This window comes from Ranitomeya variabilis, chromosome 4 (assembly GCF_051348905.1).
Source record: "Ranitomeya variabilis isolate aRanVar5 chromosome 4, aRanVar5.hap1, whole genome shotgun sequence".
NCBI classification, from domain to species: domain Eukaryota; kingdom Metazoa; phylum Chordata; class Amphibia; order Anura; family Dendrobatidae; genus Ranitomeya; species Ranitomeya variabilis.
In genome coordinates, this window is record NC_135235.1 from 747,821,173 (window position 1) to 747,847,652 (window position 26,480).

General features: G+C 43.2%; 1 protein-coding gene and 1 long non-coding RNA gene across 22 annotated transcripts in view; both read left to right on the forward strand.

Annotated features, from left to right (window-relative positions):
- SHISA6 (shisa family member 6) overlaps window positions 1-26,480 on the forward strand; it is a 312,442-nt gene that overhangs the window by 54,447 nt on the left and 231,515 nt on the right. For all 21 annotated transcript variants that reach the window (XM_077254601.1, XM_077254585.1, XM_077254587.1 and 18 more), the window contains exon 3: window positions 8,177-8,340. In XM_077254601.1, coding sequence (XP_077110716.1) covers window positions 8,177-8,340 — 164 coding nt within the window. The remainder of the gene's footprint in view (window positions 1-8,176; window positions 8,341-26,480) is intronic.
- Window positions 14,649-18,411, forward strand: LOC143766728 (uncharacterized). The gene is made up of 5 exons (XR_013213631.1): window positions 14,649-15,763; window positions 16,092-16,743; window positions 16,871-17,163; window positions 17,249-17,685; window positions 18,176-18,411. It is a non-coding gene; the product is annotated as an uncharacterized LOC143766728 (long non-coding RNA).

The following is a 26,480-nucleotide window of genomic DNA, read 5'->3' on the forward strand; positions in this document are numbered from 1 at the left end:
GAATGTTCCAGATTTTGGATTTTACGGTGCTGACACAGCCTCACCTGTTTTGCCACCGCAGCTCCCCAACCAGTCGTATCCTCGAATGTTAAAGTTTTTGGATTTTCTGGTGCTGATATAGCCTTATGCATTCACTTTGGACACTATGCACCTTACTGGAAGCAGGACCTTTTTGAATCCCAAAACCTCAGATTCTAAAGAATCCAATATTTGGGTAAAATTTTTAACAAAATCAGTCCATGATCAATTGATTCTCTCATTTCTAATTCTTAAACATAGGTGCCCAAAACTGAACCTAGTGTTCCATATTTGGCCTGACGTATTATTGACTTGCAAGATGAAGCATCTACAGTATGACATAGCCCATGAATATCCCATAGTGTCTATTGCGGGTCTAGAAGGGCATTGGCATTGAAAAGATAATAGTCCACTTAGCGAGGGTAAAGAAAGTGTTCCACACTGGACACATGAATGGGTAGACTCTATCCATTCCATCGATTATGGACCTCAAGTGGTGCATATAATATGAAAAATGAATGTTCTAACTATTAAACTGTGGTGTCCATGGTTATGCCGCAATACACATCATTGGTAGCAGATTAAAAAAACATATATGTTGCATTCAGAGAGCATCAAGTTTTGGCTTACAATGACAATAACAGTGTTTATGAAAGACTTCGACAATGCAGAGTCCTTTGGGATTTTCGGTTCTAAGGTCTCACTGCTGAGTAAAAATTCATGTTCCAGAAACAGACACAATGTATTCCCCAATGACACAATCATTTTCAGAAGGCGTTTGGGTCATGGTGTCCAAATATCAGGGGAATTATTTTCTGCCTTCTCGCAGCGGGACAGAATATATTTTGTGATATCTTCAACTGACGGCATCAGTGCGGAAGTAGACACGAAGGCTGCATGCTCTACAGCTGCAAGCAAAATGTCATAGCTAAACCAGGCCATGGATGCGGGAAATTCTCATGAAGTCAATGTTGGGGGCAATAACTGGGACCCCTGTACAACCCAATTACCCAGCTTGGTGGTACTAGTTCCTAGTAGATTGTTAAACTGTATTCTCATTGTGATGTCACGGATTGTTGGTGTAGCTATAGGCTGTATTCTCATGAATATGAAGTGTCTCAGTGATATCACTGGTTCCTGGTGTAGTTAAAAGCTGTATTCTCATGAATACGAAGTGTCTCAGTGATGTTACTGGTTCCTGATTTAGTTATAGGCTGTATTCTCATGAATATGAAGTGTCTCAGTGATATCACTGGTGCCTGGTATAGTTATAGGCTGTATTCTCATGAATATGAAGTGTCTCAGTGATGTCACTGGTTCCTGGTGTAGTTATAGGCTGTATTCTCATGAATATGAAGTGTCTCAGTGATGTCACTGGTTCCTGGTGTAGTTATAGGCTGTATTCTCATGAATATGAAGTGTCTCAGTGATGTCACTGGTTCCTGGTATAGTTATAGGCTGTATTCTCATGAATATGAAGTGTCTCAGTGATATCACTGGTTCCTGGTTTAGTTATACGTTATATTGACATGAATATGAAGTGTCTCAATGATGTCACTGGTTCCTCGTATAGTTATAGGCTGGATTGTTGGTGTAGCTATAGGCTGTATTCTCATGAATATGAAGTGTCTCAGTGATATCACTGGTTCCTGGTGTAGTTAAAAGCTGTATTCTCATGAATACGAAGTGTCTCAGTGATGTTACTGGTTCCTGATTTAGTTATAGGCTGTATTCTCATGAATATGAAGTGTCTCAGTGATATCACTGGTGCCTGGTATAGTTATAGGCTGTATTCTCATGAATATGAAGTGTCTCAGTGATGTCACTGGTTCCTGGTGTAGTTATAGGCTGTATTCTCATGAATATGAAGTGTCTCAGTGATGTCACTGGTTCCTGGTGTAGTTATAGGCTGTATTCTCATGAATATGAAGTGTCTCAGTGATGTCACTGGTTCCTGGTGTAGTTATAGGCTGTATTCTCATGAATATGAAGTGTCTCAGTGATGTCACTGGTTCCTGGTGTAGTTATAGGCTGTATTCTCATGAATATGAAGTGTCTCAGTGATATCACTGGTTCCTGGTGTATTTAAAAGCTGTATTCTCATGAATATGAAGTATCTCAGTGATGCCACTGGTTCCTGGTGTAGTTATAGGCTGTATTCTCATGAATATGAAGTGTCTCAATGATGTCACTTGTTCCTCGTATAGTTATAGGCTGTATTCTCATTAATATGAAGTGTCTCAGTGATGTCACTGGTTCCTGGTATAGTTATAGGCTGTATTCTCATGAATATGAAGTGTCTCAGTGATATCACTGGTTCCTGGTTTAGTTATACGTTATATTGACATGAATATGAAGTGTCTCAATGATGTCACTGGTTCCTCGTATAGTTATAGGCTGTATTCTCATTAATATGAAGTGTCTCAGTGATATCACTGGTGCCTGGTATAGTTATAGGCTATATTCTCATGAATATGAAGTGTCTCAGTGATGTCACTGGTTCCTGGTGTAGTTATAGGCTGTATTCTCATGAATATGAAGTGTCTCAGTGATATCACTGGTTCCTGGTGTATTTAAAAGCTGTATTCTCATGAATATGAAGTATCTCAGTGATGCCACTGGTTCCTGGTGTAGTTATAGGCTGTATTCTCATGAATATGAAGTGTCTCAATGATGTCACTTGTTCCTCGTATAGTTATAGGCTGTATTCTCATTAATATGAAGTGTCTCAGTGATGTCACTGGTTCCTGGTATAGTTATAGGCTGTATTCTCATGAATATGAAGTGTCTCAGTGATATCACTGGTTCCTGGTTTAGTTATACGTTATATTGACATGAATATGAAGTGTCTCAATGATGTCACTGGTTCCTCGTATAGTTATAGGCTGTATTCTCATTAATATGAAGTGTCTCAGTGATGTCACTGGTTCCTGGTGTAGTTATAGGCTGTATTCTCATGAATATGAAGTGTCTCAGTGATGTCACTGGTTTCTGGTGTAGTTATAGGCTGGATTCTCATGAATATGAAATGTCTCAGTGGTATCACTGGTAGGGATAAGTGAAGAGTTTGGAGGCTTAATAAAGCCTGTTGACAGACAGTGCAGCCAATCAACAATCTTTTAGGTTGTGGGAACTTCCGCAGCCAGCAAAGCAATGCCAAGTGACCCAGCCTGTATTACTGCCATCATTGTCCTCTAACTAGCATAGTAACAGCTCATGTGAGGGACAGTGTAAAAGAAATAAGAAATATTTTTTAATAACCAGCCAAGAAAAAGCAAACAGCTGTGAGCTGGTTTCATTATGCTGGGAAGGGGCCAATATCCATGGACCTTCCTAGCCTATTAATATTAGACTCCAGCTGTCTGCTGACCTTTGCTGGTTATTAAATATGATGGGACACAAAAACAAAGATGTGGGGCCCCCTATTTTTAATAACCAGCTAATTCAAAGCAGACAGGTGGGGGCAGATATTAATAGGCTGCGAAGGTCCATGGATATTGGACCCTTCCCAGCCTAATCAGACCAGCCCTCAGCCATCCCAGAAATGTTGCATCCATTAGGTGTGCCAATTCTGGCACTTAACCTCGGCTCCTCCTGATTGTTACAGTGTGGTACGAATCGAGTTAATGGTTTATGCAGTTGAAGTCAGCTGTGTAATGTCAGCTGGCATCAAGCCCATAGGTTAGTAATGAAGAGGCATCTATCAGACACCCCCATTACTAACCCCGTATTTAAAAATAAAAAACATACACACAGGAAAAAAAGTTTATTTGAATATAGACTCCCAGACAAATTCCCTGGTTAACCACTTTATTATTAAAAAATAATCCCAGCAGCTCCGATGGAGTCTTTCGTGATTCCACGTTGTCCATCGATTCTCTCCTGCAACCTGTGGAACGTTGCTCTGAGAATGAGGCTGCATAGGTCACTCGTAGTCATGTCTCACGGGTGATCGCCCATGAGACATGACCGCAAGTAACCTATGGAACGTTGCTCTCAGAACGACGCTTCATAAGATGTAGGAGAGAATCGCTGGACGTCACGGGAACACCGAGGATTGCGTCTGAGGTGCGGGGATTATTTTTAATGCTACATAGGGACACCAGGGTATGTGTCTGGGAGTCTTTATTCAAATAACCTTTTTTCCTGAGTGTATGTCTTTTTATTTTTTAAATAGGGGGTTAGTAATTGGGGTGTCTGATACACGCCTACTGACATTAAGCTGACTGACTTCTGAAGGGCTGTCACAGTGTAGAGGGATCATAATTATTCTCATTTGCACATGGAAACACAAGAAGCAACGGGATGAAACTGAAAGGGAGAAGATACAGATTAGATATTCAAAAAAACTTTTTGACAGTGAGGGTGATAAATGAGTGGAACAGGCGGCCACGAGAGGAGGTGAGGAGTTCTCCTTCAGTGGACAGACATCTGTCTGAGAGGGTTTAGTGAATCCTGCATTGACTAGGGGGTTGGATAAGATGACCACGGAGGTCCCTTCAAACTCTAATATTCTTTGATTACGTGGCTGACATCAACCCCAAAAAACGTACCCCTATTTCCACCGCACCAGGGAAGAGCCAAGCCGAGCCAGAGCGCCAGAATTGGCACATTTTACCAAAATGCAAAGCAGACAGCTGGAGCTGATATTAATAGTCTGGGAGGGTCCATGGATATTGGCCCCTTCCCAGCATAATAAGACCAGCTCAAAATTGTGTGCTTTCCCTTGGCTGGTTATTAGAAATAGGGTGACTGCACATTGTTGTTTTCATTTATTTATTAAAAAGTACAGTAAGCTACAGCTACAGCTTGTAAATGCTTTTCGTAGCCAGACAAGAGTCTTTCAATTCTTGTTTGATGGATTTTCATGCATTCCTCCTTGGGCAATTCTTCCAGTTCTGTAAGATTCTTGGGTCGTATTGTATTCGCTGCTATTTTGAGGTCTCACCACAGATTATCAATGATGTTCAGATCAGGGGACTATGAGGGCCATTGTAAAACCTTCAGCTTGCACTCTATGAGGTTGTTTATTGTGGATTTTGATGTGTTTAGGATCATTATCCATTTCTAGAAGCCATCCTCTTTACACCTTCAGCTTTTTTACTGATGGTGTTATGTTTGCATCAAGAATTTGTTGAAATTTCATTGAATCCATTCTTCCCTCTACCCGTGAAATGTTCCCCGTTGCAACACAACCCCAAAACATGAATGATCCACCCCCCTGCTTAATGGTTGGAGAGATGTTCTTTTTCTAAAATTCTGACCCATTTTTTCTCCACGCATACCTTTTATCATTGTGGCCAAAAACTTCTAGTTTAAATTCCTCAGTCCACGTGACTTTTTCCAAAATGCATTAGACTTGTTTAGATGTTCTTTTGCATACTTCTGAGGCTGAATTTTATGGTGAGGACGCAGGAGAGGTTTTCTTCTGATGGACTCTTCCATGAAGGCCATATTTGTGCAGGTGTCTCTGAACAGTAGAACAATGTACCACAACTCCAGAGTCTGCTAAATCTTTGCAGTCAAGTGGGGGTTCTGATTTGCCTCTCTAGCAATTCTACAAGCAGCTTTCACTGAAATTTTTAACTGCCATTTCTTAACTACATTTCAAACTGAGGAAAAAGCAACTTGTAAATGCAGCGCCCCCACTGCCACAGGGCCGAGGGGTACCCGGTGCCGGGCCTCTGAGTCTCTACTCCGGGGTGGTCACGGTGGCTAGGCCCGGTCCGTGACCCTGTCGTGGGGCGCACAGTGTAATGGGTATAACGGATGATGGTGATGAGGCTGTAGTGGTGCAGTGCAGTAAATAACGAGGACACCAGGTTGCAGTCTCTTTACCTCTTTACTGAAGATCTCTGGGTCCTCAGTCCAGAATATGGTTCACCAGGCTGCGCAAGTCCGGCCGGTCCAATGGCACCTCCAGAGTTCCCTTCACAGGTGGAAATCGGTGCCTTCCTTCTAGCGCTATGTGTTGCGGTCCTTCCCTGCTGTGCTTACGGAAAGTCCCCACAACTGTTGTGTCTGTTTCTTAAGTTCCCTCACAACTCGATTAGATGATGTTCTGCTAATTCTCCGTCCCTCCCTGGTGTTCTGGTTGGGACGGCACCCGTTTGACGGGTAGGCTCGGAGCTCTTCCGGGACCCTAGAGTCGCCCCTCTCCACAAGTTGCCCCCCAAGACTGCATAGGTGATTTAGGTTAGACAGCCCGCCTCAGACTGACTGCCCTGCCGCTGTTTAGAGTATTGCTTGAAGCTGAATGTTATTATACTCCCTCGGCGTTCCGGCCACCGGTAGTGCGCCTCAGTAGAATGTTGCCTCGGTCTTACAGCACGACTCCTACTGGTATTTCTCCTTTTGCATGACCTCGTTTCTCACTCAGCACAATCTATCTCTCTTCTAGTCCTTCCTTGGGCACCGCCGCTACCCGGAGCAGGCACGGTCCTGTTACGTTCGTTCAAGTTGCCAAGCCTCTGTCAGGATCCCACCCCTGACAGAGACCCTACTGTATCTTCCCCCACAACACCCTCTGCCACAAGGTGTTGCCTGGTTCCAACCCAGTCAGCTTTCTCATCTAACTTCCTGCCTGACCCCCAGTTTACCCACTATGGTGGGGAGTGGCCTAATGAATAGAACCCTTAGCTCCCCCCGGAGGCCCGACTGTGAAATGTATTGGTGTCTGTGATACCTGATCAGATGAACTCCTTCAGTGCCATCAGACGCACCATAGCTCCCCTTAGTGGCGGAGCCACAGTACTGCAACGACCAGGACTCTGGGGCGCCGCATAAACACTTTGCTATTTTATTATAGCCTTCTCCTGTTTTGTGGGCCTCCACCATTTTCATTTTCAGAGTGCTAGGCAGCTGCTTAGAAGAACCCATGGCTGCTGTTTCTTGGCACAAGGTTAGAAGAGGCTGTGTTTTTATAAAGCTGGGAAATTTGCATCACCGGACCTTTCCTAGCGATGATAGTTAACGATCCATAACCCTAACAGGCTAATTATGATCTGAAACCTTGGTCAAAGTTTTCCTCAATGGTGAGCAAACTTTTGCATCAGCCTATTTTCATTTTTGTAATTTGTGATGTCACTGGTTACTGGCGTAGTTATAGGCATTATTCTCATGAAAATGAAGCTATTGGTGATGTCACTGGTTCCTGGTGTAGCTATAGGCTGTATTCTCATCAATATGAAATGTCTCAGAGATCTCACTGTTTCCTGGTGAAGTTGTAGGCTGTATTCTCATGAATATGAAGTGTCTCAGTGATGTCACTGGTTCCTGGTGCAGTCGCAAGCTGTGTTCTCATGAGTATGAGGTATCTTCGTGATGTCACTGGTTCCTGGTGTAGTTATAGGCTGAATTCTCATGAATATGAAGTGTCTTAGTGATGTTACTGGTTCCTGGTGTAGTTATAGGCTGTATTCTCATGAATAGGAAGTGTCGGTGACGTCACTGGTTTCTGGTGTAGTTATAGGCTGTATTCTCATGAATATGAAGTGTCTCAGTGATGTCACTGGTTGCTGGTGCAGTCACAAGCTGTATTCTCATGAGTAAGGAGTGCCTTAGTGATGTCACTGGTTCCTGTTGTAGTTTATAGGTTGTATTCTCACGAATATGAAGTATCTCGGTTTATGTCACTGATTCCTGTGTAGTTATAGGCTGTATTCTAGTGAATATGAAGTATCTCAGTGATGTCACTGGTTCCTGGTGTAGTTATAGGCTGTATTCTCATGAATATGAAATGTCTCATTAATGTCACTGGTTCCTGGTGTAGTTATAGGCTGTATTCTCATGAATATGAAATGTCTCATTAATGACACTGGTTCCTGGTGTAGTTATAGGCTGTATTCTCATGTATATGAAGCGTCTCGGTGATGTCACTGGTTCCTGGTGTAGTTATAGGCTGCATTCTCATGAACATGAAGTGTCTCAGTGATGTCACTGGTTCCTGGTGTAGTTGTAGGCTGTATTCTCATGAACATGAAGTGTCTCAGTGATGTCACTGGTTCCTGGTGTAGTTGTAGGCTATATTTTCTTAATGTCTCTATGTTGGACCATAATGGCAAAGTTTGACCTAATGGAAACTTCTGTAGAAAATTCTCTATCAGGGGTGCCTTGATGTCCCCATTAATATGTTCTAATTATTTTATTTTTTTCACAGGGCACTTGCAGACATTTTGATACAACAGGGGCCGATACCTATCCCACACTGTGAACGAGAGGCCATCTCCGCTGTTGATAACTCTCCCAAAGACAATACGCCTGTAAGAACGTCAAAAAATCAGTATACTCCGGTGCGAACGACCAAGACTAACCATGGTACAGGTGGGTTCTTTACATTGTATATGTGGTGGAAACCAGAGATGTGAACTAGATCTTGTTGAAATGAACAAATAAGCCAAACCAGACTCCGTAACTCAAAATCGCTGGAGGCCACCTCCTCATCATTTTTTTGGAATTTCTGTCATCAGGTGGTGTACTGAAGTCATGGAACATGTGAAGTCGTTTCTGATTACCTTCTCTTATGAGATAAATTAGGTGATCGATACTGCAAATACCATAGTTAGAAATTTGCATTTACAACTTAGAACGGTTAATACCAGTTTACTTTTCAATGTTGTTAAAGCTTGGTTCTGAAAAGATAATGAAAAATTTGAAAATGTGCACCCCCATGACAACATTTCCTGCCCATGGAAACTCTATAAAACTAATCAAGCCTTCGGATTTCTTGAGCAGGCAAGAAAACGAGTTAGAGTAACACTGGGCTACCAGTGTACAGAGCAGGAAGTTTTGTCGTTGGAGCAGAAAACTTCTATCCCTAGGCTATAAGACCTCTTCCTGGTGGACTGATAAGGCAAATGAACACCAAAATGAGTAGGGATCGTCACTTTTTATGACCCTTAGTGTAGTGGCAAATTGGTACAATGAGGCAGGTTAAGTAAAAGTATTGTATATCGAAATCTGACTTGTAGGTGGTCTGTAACAGGAGATTTCTGCACCTGACTGTTCCTCATGGGTGGTGCAAAGTGATTAAGGTCTCCTCCCTCTCCATGACATCATCAAACAAGGGGGAGAGGAGCCAGCCTGTTGATTTGCAGTGATCTTCTCATCTACACGGATAATTAAAAGGTGCCGTAACCCGGGTAGACTGAACCTGTACTACTTTCTTAGATGTTTTCCTTTCTGGTTTTCTCTTTCTTTTAGTGAATGTGTGACACACATGAACCATCTTGAAGCTTTCAAGCCTTCAATTTACATGGGTTTTTTTTCATTTTTTTGCCTTGTTCTATAAATATGAAAAACATATGTCAAGTTGTTCAAAGGCAAATACTTCATATATTACCATATGTTATCCCCCATCTGATGTACCGCTGGTGTTATACACTTACATAAAAATATCATCAGCAGTGTGAATGTTGCCTTACGGAATTTGAGATTTCTGGGATTGATGGATTATAAAATGTTAGAATTAAAGGGATTTTCAGTTGTTTTTTTTCATAAATGGGTCACTATCAGTTTGTCCTAAATGTAACATATCTACATACTTTTTCTAACCCTAGCCCTTATACTTAAACCTAGAGTTAGGGCTAGGGTTAGATTCATGATTAGGGCTAGAGGTAAAGTTAGGGCTACGATGTGGGTTAGGGTTAAGGTTTAGATTAGGGCTAGTATTAAGGTTAGGGTTAAGGTTTGAATTAGTGCTAGTATTAAGGTTAGGGTTAATCTTTGGTTTAGGGATAGGATTAAGGTTAGGGTTAAAGTTGGAATTAGGGCTAGTATTAAGGTTAGGGTTAATCTTTGGATTAGGGATAGTATTAAGGTTAGTGTTAAGGTTTGGATTAGGGCTAGTATTATAGTTAAGGTTAAGTTTTGGATTAGGGATAGGATTAAGGTTAGGGTTAATCTTTGGATTAGGGATAGGATTAAGGTTATGGTTAACGTTTGGATTAGGGCTAGAATTAAGATTAGGGCTATGGTTAGAAAACATCACAGAAAAATAAGCTACCTTACCAACAACACGTCAGGTCACCTAGCAGGATGAGGTAGACTCCCATGATTAAGGCGGGGCAAAATTCTGACAGATCAACCACTAATAAATCTACCAGTTCATGTAAGGGATGGTTGCCCAGTATTCAAAATGCACACAGATGGGACGCCAGTCACACAGATACAGTGTCTGGCTTATTGATGACTCCAATGTTATTAGATCAGGCGAGCTGCCCAGCATTCTATAAGTGCACCATACAAGGACCGACACCCAAAGTCATCCAACCAACACAAAAAAGGCTGCATCCTGCACAAAAAATGTAAAAAAAAGTGTAATAAAAAGATAAAAAATTATGTATAAAATAAATGTTATTAGTCGACATTTTGGCCAAAATACATAAGCTTGCAACCCATGTCAAGAATCCTCATATTTGCCAGTCCCTGCACTAAAATAAAAAGAACTCACATAGGACAAGAGTTGAAAAAACATCACAGAAAATAAATCAGCCATACCAACAACAGGTCAAATTACAAATGCACTAGCAGGATGCAGTAGATCTATGATTAATTCTAATGGTTAGGGCTAGGGTTAAGGCTAAGGTTAGGTTTTTGGTTTGGGTTAGGGTTATGGTTAGAGCTAGGATTAGGCTAGGTTTTGGTGTATGGTTAAGGATAGGGTTAAGGCTAGGGCTAATGTTAAGTGTTTGGTTGGGGTTAGGGTTAGGTTTATGGTTAGAGCTAGGTTTAGGCTAGGTTTAGGTTTAGGGTTAGGGTTAAGGTTAGGGCTAGGATTAGGCTAGGTTTAGATTTAGGGTTAGGGTTTAGGTTAGGGCTCGGGTTAGGTTAATGGTTAGGGCTAGGGTTAAGGCTAAGGTTAGGTTTATGGTTTGGGTTAGGGTTATGGTTAGAGCTAGGATTAGGCTAGGTTTTGGTTTATGGTTAAGGATAGGGTTAAGGTTAGGGCTAATGTTAAGTTTTTGGTTGGGGTTAGGGTTAGGTTTATGGTTAGAGCTAGGTTTAGGTTCAGGGTTAGGGTTAAGGTTAGGGCTAGGGTTAGGTTTATGGTTCGGGTTAGGGTTACGGCTAGAGCTAGGGTTAAATTTATTGTAGGGATAGGTTTATGGTTAGGGTTAAGTTTAGGATAAGGGCTAAGCTTACAAAACTATTTAGAATAAAAAATGTAATAAAAATGAATAGAAAAAAATATATTATATCAATGTTATTTTTGTTTTTAATTTGATGCCACATTGCTGAAAACAGCAGAAAAATTCTTGGAGGTCAGTGAGACAACTACAATTGTATCAGTACTTTAGAAACACTACATGTGGTTAGGAGAGATGGAGTTTAATAATAGACCGATGGACAGGGTTCAGAGAGGACTTCGGCGTGCTCGAAAAATATGTCCGAGTGTCCGTAGCTGCATGTCTCGCAGCTGTTCGACAGCTGCAAGACATGCATGGACTACCTGTTTGTTAGGCAATCCCTGCATGTGTTGCAGCTGTCTAACAGCCGTGATACATGCAGGTATGGACACTTGATCATATTTTATGAGCATGCCGAAAACACTCAATTAACACACGAGTATGCTCTGATAAAACCTTCCCAGAACAAGAGTTTCCATTCTTGACTTCCGGAACATGTGAGTGGGCTTCCATGTGAATGTTTCACGGTCAATGTCGGAGTGTTTAACCCTCTTGTATCAACCCAAGCAGGAAATAAAGTGATTTTAGATATACTGTACATAAGTGTGACCAAGAGAGGAGATCCAATATGGCGGCAACTTAGTAGGAAGAACAGCTCTGGAGAACATACTGCTGCTGAAACATAGAGTAAACTGTAAGGGCCAAAAAAGAAAAACGGCTATAAGCTCAGAATTCATTCCTAATCACTGTATATGGGCTATGTAAAATAGGGTATATACATGCAATGTTTTTTAATTCTCGGCATCAGCGTTCATGTAATCCGCGCTCTACATCGTATAGATTAGCATTCCTGACATCATTTTACAGTCAATTAGTTATGCGTCTGAAAAAGGATTAAGTAAAGATCTTAAAGTGCTTTATTGATTGTCGTGCATCGGCTTTTCTGACGTTATTGAGCGGGGTCAGGTGGTAAGAGTCTGCCTTGGGATATGGGGAAAAAAAAAGATGGAAATTTCAGACTTGACTTTAATTGTTAAAATATCAGAGAAATTAGTTTCTGCCTTTATACAGAACACAGATACTGAGATTAAGGTTTGATAATGGACTGAGAAAAAAGCTAGAAGAAAAAAAATCTCTGGCCAGTTAGAAACCTTTTCAGGCAAGTTATGAGGCCAATGTTCACCCAAGAGCGAGAAATTAGGATTTTGTACACAACTACAAAACGTTGAGGGAACACTCTAAACTCTTCCCCAATGGACTCTTTGTTAGTTAGAAGGTTCACGTCAATATTCCCTTGTGCCCCTAAATTTGGGTAAAGAAATAAGACGTTTGGATTAAGAAATAAAACATTTTGGTAAGGAAACGAGAAATTTGGGTAAAATGCTCAATTTCTGGAAGTTGATTGTGGAATCATTCTAAACTTTGTTCTACTGTCTTCCCTCAATGGACTCTTTTAATACAGTCAAAGACTCTCGTGCCAATGTTTTCCTGGCCCGTGACTCATAAGACTCTAAAATTTGGCAATTGAAAACTGGACTTTATGCGCAACTCCAGAAAGTTGATTAAGGGATCATTCTAAACTGTGTTCTACCCTCTCCCCATCCACCAATGGCTTTTTTTAGAAGTCTTTCAAGCCAATATTTTCCCAGCACAATGACTCCAAAGACAAAATTTGGGTAAGGAAGTATGAAATCTGGCCGAGATAGAGAGCACAATTGACGAAATTTGATTGACGATTTGATTTTTGCCACCAGTGCACTCTTTCGGTCAGTTAGAAGGTCCACTGCCAATGTTCCTTCAGATTTATTACATTCTGGTAACAAATATTGTTAGCCAATAGACTGAAATGAAGACCAAAAAAATCTCTTGCCAGTAATTTGCCTTTTCAGTTAGCTAGAAAAGAAATGTTCCACCACCCCGGAGATTCAGTAGACTTTAAATTTGTGTAAAAAAGTGAGAAAACTGGATTTTGGATGCAATTACAAAATTTGTTTAAAGGCTCATTCTAAACTGTGTTTCAATCTCTTGCCTTAAATGGACCCTTTCAGTCAACTAAAAGGTCCAGTGTCGATGTTCCCTCAGACCCTAGAATTTGAAGACTCAAAATTTGGGTAAAATTTGAGAAGAGTGCACAATTGTACAAATCGAATCAGATCATTCTAAGCTGTATTCTTATCTCTTGATTGTACTGGACCTCTAAACTGAATACTACCCTCTTCCTTCTCTATGGTGCCAATGTTTTCATGGCCTCGGGACTCTGGAAACTCCATATCTAGGTAACGAAGTATGAAATTTGGGCAAGAGGGTGCAATTGTAGAAATGTGATAGAAGGATCATTCTTAACTTTATTCTAAACCCTATGACTACAATGAACTCTTTCAGTGATCTGCCAGCTCCAGTGCCAATGTTCCCTCAGACTCAAAATACTCTTTAAAATTTGAGTAATAATGCTAAAAAAAATGGGCAATTCCAGAAAGATAGCAAAGGGATCATTCTAAAATAAAATCTAAAATCTTAAAATTTTTGCCCCCAATGGATCGTTGTCAGCTCGATGACTTTGGTGGCCTTGTTTTCATGGGCTCCTAAAATTTGGGTAAGAAAGTTAGAAGCCACTGCTAGAGTGCGCAATTCCAGAAAGTTGATGAAACGACTATTACTGTTGTGAATTCCGCTCTTGGGCTCCCTCCGGTGGTTGTAAGTAGCACTTTTGTGAATTCTGCTCTTGGGCTCCCTCCTGTGGTTTTGAGTGGTATAGCTGCTTCTTGGATTTAGCATCAGCAGCTGCTCCCACTGATCGTCTTTCTGGCTCGGCTATTTTAGTCTGGCCTTATTCCTCAATCAATGCCAGTTGTCAATTGTTCCTGCTTGGAGCCACTGCTCTTTTGGATTTCCCTGACACTCTGTCCAGTTCAGCAAAGATAAGTCCTTTTGTCCTTTTGCAGTCCACTTGTTGTGGACTTTATTGTTCAGCACATTCTATGTTTTGCTCATTTGTCCAGCTTATCAGTATGGATCTGTTTAGCTAAGCTGGAAGCTCTGGGCTGCAGTTTTTGCCCTCCACACCTTTAGTCAGGTGTGGAGATTTTTGCATATCTCTGCGGTGGACTTTTTCTAGTTTTTATTACTGACCGCACAGTGTTTCTTTCCTTACTGTCTATCTAGCTAGAATTGGCCTCCTTTGCTAAATCTTGTTTCATACTACGTATGTCATTTCCTTCTCCTCTCACAGTCAATATTTGTGGGGGGCTGTCCTATCCTTTGGGGATTTTCTCTGAGGCAAGATAGCTTTCCTGTTTCTACCTTTAGGGGTAGCTAGTTCTCCGGCTGTGACGAGGTGTCCAGGGAGTGACAGGAACATCCCACGGCTACTGCTAGTGTTGTGTTAAGATCAGGAACTGCGGTCTGTATAGTTACCACCTGCCCAGAGCTAGTCGCATGTCGCTCCTAAATTACCAGTCCATAACATATTACATACTAAAGTCTTCTCTCTTGCCCCTTAAAAGTACCAGTGCCCACGTTACCCTAGCCCCAAGATTGAGTATCATCAATACATCAATGTGATAATAGGAACCTGTAAATGGGCTCTTTCCGTCTATTAGAGGGCTCAAATGCAAATGTTCCTCTATCCCTTAGATCAAATGTAGGTATCTCTATGAAACCTGAAACTAAAAGGGTTGGACTAGTTAAACAGGACATATGATTTGCCATAAATAAGTATTTTTTTGTTTTATTTTATTTATTTTTTAAAAATCTGGCAGCAATGCCACTGTTCTCCTGAATCCGGCGATGTTTTTCTTTTGTTCCTGTGCCTCTCCATTCCTGAGTTATGGCCTCTTCATCAATCTAGTTATTATATACAAGTGGGCATGGCCATAAGTGCTACACTCAGTTGGCTAACACGTCCAGATTTGAATACAGGGAAGAGTGGGGCATATCTCAGGAATGGAGAGGCCTAGGAACAAAAGAAAAACAGCGCCGGATTCGAGAGAACAGCGGGATTTACGCCAGGTTTAAAAAAATAACATCTTAATGGCAAGTGATAGGATCCCTTTAAGTACCAATGTCCCTCTTATACTTTACCAAAGTATGTAAGAAGTCATAGGGGGAATCATGTGGACCTGCATGTCCTCTCTGGAACAAAGGAGCACTTGCTATTTCTTAAAGAAGCAAAACTTAAAGGGGCGGGTAAGAAGACGCCCTTAGTTAACACATGAGACATATGGAATCCACTAAAAGTAGATATTCTTCCAATGTACAGCAGGAATATACAATTTTACACTGCTGATAAAGATACTGTTAAACAGACTCATCAACCACTAGTAAGAACACTCTCTCGTTGTAGCCCATGCCTGAACTGTTGTGATATTTATGACATTTAAGTAACCATGGCAATTGTATTGATTAGGAAAGAAGAGAAGAAAGCTTACGAGAAGCTTAGGAAGAAAGCAGAATGAGATTTTGGCAGCGAAACGCGTGGTGTACCCATCCAGCACTGCTCTCATTATAGGTGACGGGAGAGGGATGACACATGGCTGGTATAATTGACACTGTATGATGCCTCGTAGATTAGGTTTAGAAATAGTTTTTTCAACTTTTTGGATTATTCTGGGAGTTCAACTGTTTTAAAGGGAACCTGTCACCTGAATTTGGCGGGACCAGTTTTGGGTCATATGGGCGGGGTTTTCGGGTGTTTGATTCACCCTTTCCTTACCCGCTGGCTCCATGCTGGCCGCAATATTGGATTGAAGTTCATGCTGTGTCCTCCGTAGTACACACCTGCACAAGGGAATATTGCCTTGCGCAGGCGTGTACTCCGGAGGACAGGGAATGAACTTCAATCCAATATTGCGGCCAGCATGCAGCCAGCGGGTAAGGAAAGGGTGAATCAAACACCCGAAAACCCCGCCCATATGACCCAAAACTGGTCCCGCCAAATTCAGGTGACAGGTTCCCTTTAAGTTGTTAAAGTTCTCCAGAAATAAGGTTTCTTGACAACTGGAGAGCTTGGAAATTTGTGTTAACTTTGCGTTTCTAAATTTCCTCACTCTCTGATTATTCTCATCTTCATGATCATCAAAGTGTCAGGGGTCAGAAAGGTGTACATTATAGAGGGTGACGTCTTCAGATGACCTCCTGTAAAGGCATGTACATGGAGGAGCCAAGGATCAGGAGGTTTAATTGAAGAACTCAAAATCTCTAAAGAAAGCATTAAAAAAGGACAAAAATACACATGGATAAAAGCATTAGAAAAACCCAGTGTCTAGATAGTTAACACATGTATGTAACTGCCCAGATAATGCACCTTAATGCCCAGATAGTACATGTTACTGCCTTGATAATGCGCACAATGCCCAGATAGTACATGTAACAGCCTAGATAATACACCACAGTGCCCAGATAGTACATGTAACAGCCCAGATAATGCCCCACAGTGCCCAGATAGTACATGTAACAGCCTAGATAATGCCCCACAGTGCCCAGATAGTACATGTAACAGCCTAGATAATGCCGTACAGTGCCCAGATAGTATATGTTGCTGCCTAGGTAATACCCCGCAGTGCCCAGATAGTACATGTAACAGCCCAGATAATGCCCCACAGTGCCCAGATAGTACATGTAACAGCCTAGATAATGCCCCACAGTGCCCAGATAGTACATGTAACAACCTAGATAATGCTGTACATTGCCCAGATAGTATATGTTGCTGCCTAGGTAATACCCCGCAGTGCCCAGATAGTACATGTAACAGCCCACATAATGCCCCACAGTGCCAAGATAATACATGTTACTGCCCAGATAATGCCCCACAGTGCACAGATAGTACATGTAGAAACCCAGATAATGCCCCACAGTGCCCAGATAGTACATGTAAGAGCCCAGATAATGCCACACAGTACCCAGATAGTATAAGTTACTGCCCAGATAATACCCCACAGTGCCCTGATAATACATGTTACTGCCCAGATAATGCCCCACAGTGCACACATAGTACATGTAGAAACCCAGATAATGCCGCACAGTGCCCAGATAGTACATGTAAGAGCCCAGATAATGCCACACAGTGCCCAGATAGTACATGTTACTGCTTAGATATTACCCCACAGTGCCCAGATAGTACTTGTAACAGCCCATTTAATGCCCCACAGTGCCCAGATAGTACACGTAACAGCCCAGATAATGCTGAACAGAGCCCATATATACTATAGTACATGTTACTGCCTAGATAATACCCCACAGTACCCAGATAGTACATGTAACAGCCCAGATAATCCCCCACAGTGCCCAGATAGTATATGTAACAGCCCAGATAATGCTGTACAGTGCCAAGATAGTACATGTTACTGCCTAGATAATACCTCACAGTGCCCAAATAGTAAATGTAACAGCCCAGATAATTCCCCACAGTGCCCAGATAATACATGTTACTGCCCAGATAATGCCCTACAGTGCACAGACAGTACATGTAGTATCCCAGATAATGCCACACAGGGCCCAGATAGTACATGTAAGAGCCCAGATAATTCCCCACAGTGCCCAGATAGTACAAGTTACTGCCCAGATAATGCCCCACAGTGCCCTGATAATACATGTTACTTCCCAGATAAAGCCCCACAATGCACAGATAGTACATGGAGAAACCCAAATAATGCCACACAGTGCCCAGATAGTACATGTAAAAGCCCAGATAATGCCCCACAATGCCCAGATAGTAAATTTAATAGCATAGATAATTTCATACAGTTCCCAGACAGATATAGTTCATATAACAACCCAGATAATGCCATACAGTGTCCAGATATATAGTACTTGTATCAACCCAGATAATGCTATAAAATGCCCCAATAGATAGTACAAATAGCAACCTAGATGTCACACAGATCCCAAATACATAGTACATGTAACAACCTAGATAATGTTACATAATTCTCAGATAAATGATACACGTAATAACCGAGATAATATAACACAGTTCCCAGATAATGTAATAATACAGGTAACAATCCGGATAATGTCACACAGTGCCTAGATAGATCGTACATGTAATAACCCAGATAATGTCACACGGTACCCAGATAAACGATACATGTAATAACCCAGATAATGTCACACAGTGCCCAGATAAATGATAAATGTAATAACCCAGATATTTCCACACAGTGCCCAGATAAGTGGCCTCTTAAAGTACCCAAATAAATAGTAAAACACAGCAAAAAGACAGAAAAAAGTTTATCAGAAAAAAGCAGCCATAGTCGCCAACACAGGTACCAAAAAAAAATAAAATACACGTTATCAGTGGGCTCTGCTATAAGGCTAGGTTCACATTTGTGGTTGAGTCTGCAGTATATCATCTGCAACTGCATGCAAAAACACACGCAAATGCATGATAACGCAGCGTTTTTTATCATCATCAGCTTACGCATGACGGCAAAAAAATGCAGCGCTTGCATGCGTTTTTACATGCGGTTGCGCTTTTTATACGCATGCGTTTGATATTTCCAGGAGGGTGTGTCTCAATGGGCGTGTCTAAATTAGTTCCTGGACATGCACAGTCCGAATTACGGAAGCGCATCGAAGGCATGCGTAAGCAAAGACATGCGTATGCATGCGTTCCCATAGACAGTAATTTGTGGTTTCACGCACTCATCCTCATGCGCGTATTTGACAGAAATTTGCCACCTCAAAAATTGCAACATGGTGCGTTAGCCGCGCCCCGCCGCCCACCACGAGAAAAAGCATGTGTAAGCAAACGCGGGCGAACGCATGCAAACGCTTGCACCTACGTCTACAATGTTAAAGATAGGAAATCAAGAGGCATGCGGATGTATGCGTCAGAAAAGCTGCGGACACAACCGCAAATGTGAAACCGGCCTAAGTACATTCGTTTTGTGACCTGTGTTGGTCCCTTTAAGAATCTGAGCCCCTCTCTGAGCTCATATTTAGCAGGAGCGACTGGCGCTGCGACGTTTAAGTGGATGAATTAACATGAAGGTGTGATGCCGTCCGTGACAAGACGTCTTCTCTCACAAACAATAACGGCCCTGCATGATAAGACTGAGCCCAGTGTGCGCCGCCATCTGGCAACCGATCACTAGACAGAGAAGATCACACATCACCCGCGGCCGCCTGACAAGTATGCCCAGCCGCATATGTGCAATGATATGTACTCTGTGCCCACTCCTCAGTAATGGCTGACAAAAGAGAGTAATAGATTGCAGTCTCCTGTCCTACAGTCAGCCTGGTCTTTTCTTAGAGAGATTCGTCTGGCAATGGCTCTTGGGAAAAATATATGCAAATGGCAGCTGTCTCTCTACTGCCACCTATAGGTTTCCATCCTGCAAGTCAATGTCCTGAGTCTTGAAGCAGGAGGAGAGATATTAATCAGGGACTGATGATCCGACCGGCGTCTGCAGAGCGTCGCTCCTCACTAATTGACAGTTTATTGGACGTTGCGATGTTTTGGGGATTACCGCGCCGTCCTCTGAACCCCCGCGCTCTCATCATCTTCAGTCTTTGAGCTGTCCTATTTCCAAGACTCGGCCATCTGGCAGATCTTGAGCTTCCACTATCTAGGGATTCGCACAATCAGGAGAAACGTCGACTTCTAGAGTCATGAGATGTACCGGCTAGGTTTAATCATTCTCCTGTAGTCCTAGTAATGAGCACATGACCGGACCGTTACCGCGCTGCAAATCTCTCCCTTGTCAATCAGCTGGGGAGCCGCCGCTCCCGCTCATGTACTCATGGACTTATCTTCGAAATTCTATGCTTTCTCATATCACACTTGTATCTTGTTTTTTTGGAAAGTGGATGACCACTGATATGGCCACCATTATGTCTCTGTGACTCTCGATTAATTGGATAGACAGGTGGTTGAGCATACGCACTACTGTTAACATATACTTATAAAATTGGGTAGAGAGGTGGTTGAGCATACGCACTACTGCTCCCATAGGCTTATAGAATTGGATAGACAGGTGGTTGAGCATACGCACTACTGCTCCCATAGGCTTATAGAATTGGATAGACAGGTGGTTAAGCATACGCACTACTTCTTCTGTTGACTTATATATCAACATATGTGTATATATGGGTAGACAGGTGGTTGAGCATACGCACTACTGCTCCCATAGGCTTATAGAATTGAATAGATAGATGGTTGAGCATACGCACTAGTGTTCCCATAGGCTTATAGAATTGGGTAGACAGGTGGTTGAGCATACGCACTAGTGTTCCTATAGACTTTAGAATTGGATAGATAGGTGGCTGAGCATATGCACTACTGTTAACATAGACTTATAGAATTGGATAAACAGGTGGTTGAGCATACACACTACTGTTAACATAGACTTATAGAATTGGATAGACAGGTGGTTGAGCATATGCACTACTGTTAACATAGACTTATAGAATTGGATAAACAGGTGGTTGAGCATACGCACTACTGTTAACATAGACTTATAGAATTGGATAAACAGGTGGTTGAGCATACGCACTACTGTTAACATAGACTTATAGAATTGGATAAACAGGTGGTTGAGCATACGCACTACTGTTAACTTAGACTTATAGAATTGGATAAACAGGTGGTTGAGCATACACACTACTGTTAACATAGACTTATAGAATTGGATAAACAGGTGGTTGAGCATACGCACTACTGTTAACATAGACTTATAGAATTGGATAAACAGGTGGTTGAGCATACGCACTACTGTTAACATAGACTTATAGAATTGGATAAACAGGTGGTTGAGCATACGCACTACTGTTAACATAGACTTATAGAATTGGATAAACAGGTGGTTGAGCATACACACTACTGTTAACATAGACTTATAGAATTGGATAAACAGGTGGTTGAGCATACGCACTACTGTTAACTTAGACTTATAGAATTGGATAAACAGGTGGTTGAGCATACACACTACTGTTAACATAGACTTATAGAATTGGATAAACAGGTGGTTGAGCATACGCACTACTGTTAACATAGACTTATAGAATTGGATAAACAGGTGGTTGAGCATACGCACTACTGTTAACATAGACTTATAGAATTGGATAAACAGGTGGTTGAGCATACGCACTACTGTTAACTTATACTTATAGAATTGGATAAACAGGTGGTTGAGCATACACACTACTGTTAACATAGACTTATAGAATTGGATAAACAGGTGGTTGAGCATACGCACTACTGTTAACATAGACTTATAGAATTGGATAAACAGGTGGTTGAGCATACGCACTACTGCTCCCATAGGCTTATAGAATTGGATAGACAGGTGGTTGAGCATACACACTACTGTTAACATAGACTGAGGCTGGTTTCACACTTGCGTTTTGATCTGCAGCGTTTTTTAAAAAACCGCATGTGGTGAAAAAACGCATGTAAACGCGGCAAAACGCAGCGTTTTTTAGACGCATGCTGAGAAGTGTGTGACAGCTGCCAATCATCAAAATCAACTAGAAAACCCACTATAAACAGAAATAGCTAGGGTTAGGGTTAGGGTTAGGATCCCTAGTAACCCTAGGGATCCTAACCCTAACCCTAACCCTACCCCTAACCCTAACCCTTACAAGCCACCACCCACCATCAAGGTGATAAAGGCATCCAAACCCTAACCCTAACCCTAACCCTACCCCTAACCCTAACCCTGACAAGCCAACCCCAACCATCAAGGTGATAAAGGCATCCAAACCCTAACCCTAACCCTAGGGATCCTAGGGATCCATAGGAATTGGCTATTATGTTGACCTGGTGACCAGGACATTCTTCTAATAAAAAGCTTTGTTCAATGTGGACACCCCAAGATATACGGTATTGCTATAGAGTACTAAAAATATAAACTCGTAGAGTATTGACTGTCATATAGGGTTAGGGGTAGGGTTAGGGTTTGGATCCCTTTATCACCTTGATGGTGGGGGGTGGCTTGTCAGGGTTAGGGTTAGGGGTAGGGGTAGGGTTAGGGGTAGGGTTAGGGTTAGGGTTAGGGATTCCTTGTTTTTTCTTGTGTTTAGGGTTAGGGTTTTCTTGTTTTTTCTTGTGTTTTCTTGTGTTTTTCTATAAAAACGCATGCGTTTTTAACACAAGCAAATGCATGTGCTTAAAAACGCATGCGTTTACATAGACAGCAATGCATTTTTTTGCCGTGAATAAATGCATGCATTTTTTTGCGGCAAAAAAACGCCGCTAGAGATTACTACATGTTGCATTTCTGCAAATGAACGCACGCGTAAAAAACGCATGCGTTGCCGAAAACGCGTCAAAACGCACGCTAAAAAACGCATGCGTTTTTTAGCGCTAAAACGCAGCGGACAAAAACGCAAGTGTGAAACCAGCCTTATAGAATTAGATAGAGCGGTGGTCGTGAATGCACATGTATAGTGTAAAAGTGAAGACTGAAAGGCAAACTCTTGTTTCACACAGGGGACTTTGAGATCCCAGTTTTTGGGGAGATCATACATTTACCAGCTATCCTTTCTCATCAGCTACTGCTTGGGGCATTATATACAGCGCCCACTGAGCAGCAGATACCGAATGTCATAAAATAGACTGTGTCTGCCAGTGATGCGGCCGGGAAGACATAAGCTTAACTTCACTGCCCTTAGTATTGGATCAGTCCCATCCTGTGTATAATAGAAGGAACCATAGTGCAAGGAATTGCCGTTTGTGTAAGTTATAATACCCATATGCTTCTATTAGAAGAAGTGTTACTCCTTCATTTGCGACTCATCGTGGAGGACGAGGAAGGTATTTTCTGGTCCTAATGAAGTATTTACAGGAGAACATCTGTCCTCTGCGTCATCATTCACAGCTCCACCATCATTAATGCACATTATTTATTTCAGCAACACTAATTACACAGATCCATCAAATGTGAGAATTACCTGCTCGTCCCATCGCCAGGAGCTTTTCATATGTCAGGTGTAAAATGAGAAACAGACGACTAGTGACAATGTGTGCAATAAAGTGAGAGTGAAGATCTGCCTGGTTAAATGGATTGGCTATTTCAGAGTGGGGGGATATAGATCCTGGAGGCCACCACAATCAGCCATTATTATTTGGAGGATTATAATGCATGTGCTCATTTACCCCACCGTGCCACTGCAGGGAAGATAAAGATCTGCAGGTAGTTCAGGTAGGGTAGTACACAGAGTGGAGAAAATATAGGGCAATGCAGTACTGTGGAGAGGACGGGTAGGTGGTATACTGTAGATGAGATGTAGAACCTTCCAGCACTGTGGTGAGGATGGGTAGGATGGAAGACATAGAGGAGGAGGTTTAGGGCAGTGCAACACTGTGGAGAGCGTGGGTAAGGTGGTAGAGATGAGGAGATGTAGGGCGGTTCAGCACTATGGAGAGCTTGGGTAAGGTGGTAGACAAAGAGGAGGTGTAGGGCAGTGCAGCACTGTGGAGAGCGCGGGTAAGGTGGTAGAGATGAGGAGATGTAGGGCGGTTCAGCACTATGGAGAGCTTGGGTAAGGTGGTAGACAAAGAGGAGGTGTAGGGCAGTGCAACACTGTGGAGAGCGTGGGTAAGGTGGTAGAGATGAGGAGATGTAGGGCGGTTCAGCACTATGGAGAGCTTGGGTAAGGTGGTAGACAAAGAGGAGGTGTAGGGCAGTGCAGCACTGTGGAGAGCGCGGGTAAGGTGGTAGAGATGAGGAGATGTAGGGCGGTTCAGCACTATGGAGAGCTTGGGTAAGGTGGTAGACAAAGAGGAGGTGTAGGGCAGTGCAGCACTGTGAAGAGGACGGGTAGGGTGGAAGACAGAGAGGAGGAGGAGGAGATGTAGGGCAGTGCAGCACTGTGGAGAGCACAGATAAGGTGGTAGACAGAGAAGAGGAGATGTAGGGCGGTTCACCACTATGGAGAGGACGGGTAACGTAGACAGAGAGGAGAAGTAAATGTAGGGTGGTGCAGCTTGGTGGAGAGAACAGGTAGGTGATAAGACAGAAAATATAGGGCAATGCAATACTGTGGAGAGGACGGGTAGGTGGTATAGATGAGATGTAGAACCTTGCAGCACTATGGTGAGGATGGGTAGGATGGAAGACAGAGGAGGAGATGTAGGGCGGTGCAGGACTGTGGAGGGCACAAGTAAAGTGGTAGATAGAGAGGAGATGTAGGGCGGTGCAGGACTGTGGAGAGGACGGGTAAAGTGGTAGACAGAGAGGAGGAGATGTAGGGCAGTGCAGCATTGTGGAAAGCATGGGTAAAGTGGTAAACAGAGAGGAGGCGATGTACTGTAGGACGGTGCAGCATTGTGCAGAGCATGGGTAAAGTGGTAAACAGAGAGGATGAGGAGATGTATGGCGGTGCAGCAGTCTGGAGAGGATGGGTAGGTGGTAGACAGAGATGAGGAGATGTAGGTCAGTACAGCATTCTGGAGATGGTGGGTAGGATGGTAGACAGGAGGAGGAGCTGTAGGGAGTGCAGCACTGTGGAGATGAGGAGGAAGAGATGTAGGGTGGTGCAGCACTCTGGAGAGGACAGGTAGAGTAGACAGAGATGAGGAGGAGATGAAGGTAAGTGCAGCATTGTGGAGATGGTGGGTACGGTGGTAGACAAGAATGAGGAAGAGATATAAAGGGTGCAGCACTGGAGAACATGGGCAGAGTAATAGATATAATAATCTTTATTTTTATATAGCGCTAACATATTCCGCAGCGCTTTACAGTTTGCACACATGATCATCACTGTCCCCGATGGGGCTCACAATCTAAATTCCCTATCAGTATGTCTTTGGAATGTGGGAGGAAACCGGAGTGCCCGGAGGAAACCCACGCAAACACGGAGAGAACATACAAACTCCTTGTAGATGTTGTCCTTGATGGGATTTGAACCCAGGACTCCAGCGCTGCAAGGCTATCCACTGAGCCACCGTGCTGCCTAGGATGAGATTTAAGGGTGCAGCATTTTGGAGAATATGGGTAGGGTGGTAGGCAGAGATGAGGAGGAGATGTAGGGCAGTGTAGCATTGGGCAGATGATTGCTAAGGTGGTAGACAGAAATAAGGAGCAGATATAGGGCAGTGCAGCACTGTGGAGAAGATGGGTTGGTTGGTAGGCAGAGATGAGGAGGAGATGTAGGGTGGTGCAGCATTGTAGAGAGAATGGGTAGGGTGGTAGGCAGAGATGAGGATGAGATGAAGAGAGTAGCGGCACTGGTAAGGTGGTAGACAGAGCTAAGGAGGAGGTGCAGCACTCTGGAGAGGATGGGTAGGTTGGTAGGTGGAGATGTAGGGCAGTGCAGCACTGTGGAGAGGATGGATAGGTCGGTAGGCGGAGATGTAGGGTGGTGCAGCACTGTGGAGAGGATGAGTAGGTTCATAGGCAGAGATGAGGAGATGTAGGGCAGTACAGCATTGGGCAGATGATTGCTAAAGTGGTAGTCAGAGATATGGAGCAAATGTAGGGCGGTGCAGCATTGTGGAGAGGATGGGTAATGGGGTAGGCAGAGATGAGGAGATAAAGGAAGGTGCAGCACTGTGGAGAGTACAGGTAGGGTGGTATACAGATCTAAGAAGAAGGTGAGGAAGTGTAGGGTGGCGCAGTACTGTGGTGAGGACGGGTAGGTAGGCAGGCAGAGATGTAAGGCGGTGCAGCACTGTGGAGAGGATGGGTGGGGTGGTATGCGGATCTAAGGAGAAGGTGAGGAGGTGTAGGGCGGTGCAGCACTGTGGCGAGGATGGGTAGGGTGGTAGGCAGAGATGAGGAGATGAAGGGAGGTGCAGCACTATGGAGAGGACAGGTAGGGTGGTATACAGATCTAAGAAGAAGGTGAGGAAGTGTAAGGTGGCACAGTACTGTGGTGAGGATGGGTAGGTTGGTAGGTGGAGATGTAGGGCGATGCAGCACTGTGGAGAAGATGGGTGTGGTGGCATACAGATCTAAGGAGAAGGTGAGGACGTGTAGGGCGGTGCAGCACTGTGGCGAGGATGGGTAAGGTGGTAGGCAGAGATGAGGAGATGTAGGGAGGCGTAGCACTGTGGTGAGGATGGGAAGGTTGGTAGGAGGAAATGTATGGCAGTGCAGCACTGTTGAGCGGATAGGTGGGGTGGTATATAGATCTAAGGAGAAGATGAGGAGATATAGGGCGGTACAGCACTGTGGCGAGGATGGGTAGGGTGGTAGGCAGAGATGAGGAGATGTAGGGCAGTGCAGCACTGTGGTGAGGATGGGTAGGTTTGTAGGCGGAGATGTAGGGCAGTGCAGCACTGTTGAGAGGATAGGTGGGGTGGTATATAGATCTAAGGAGAAGGTGAGGAGATGTAGGGCCGGTGCAGCACTGTGGAGAGGACAGGTAGGGTGGTAGACAGAGCTAAGAAGA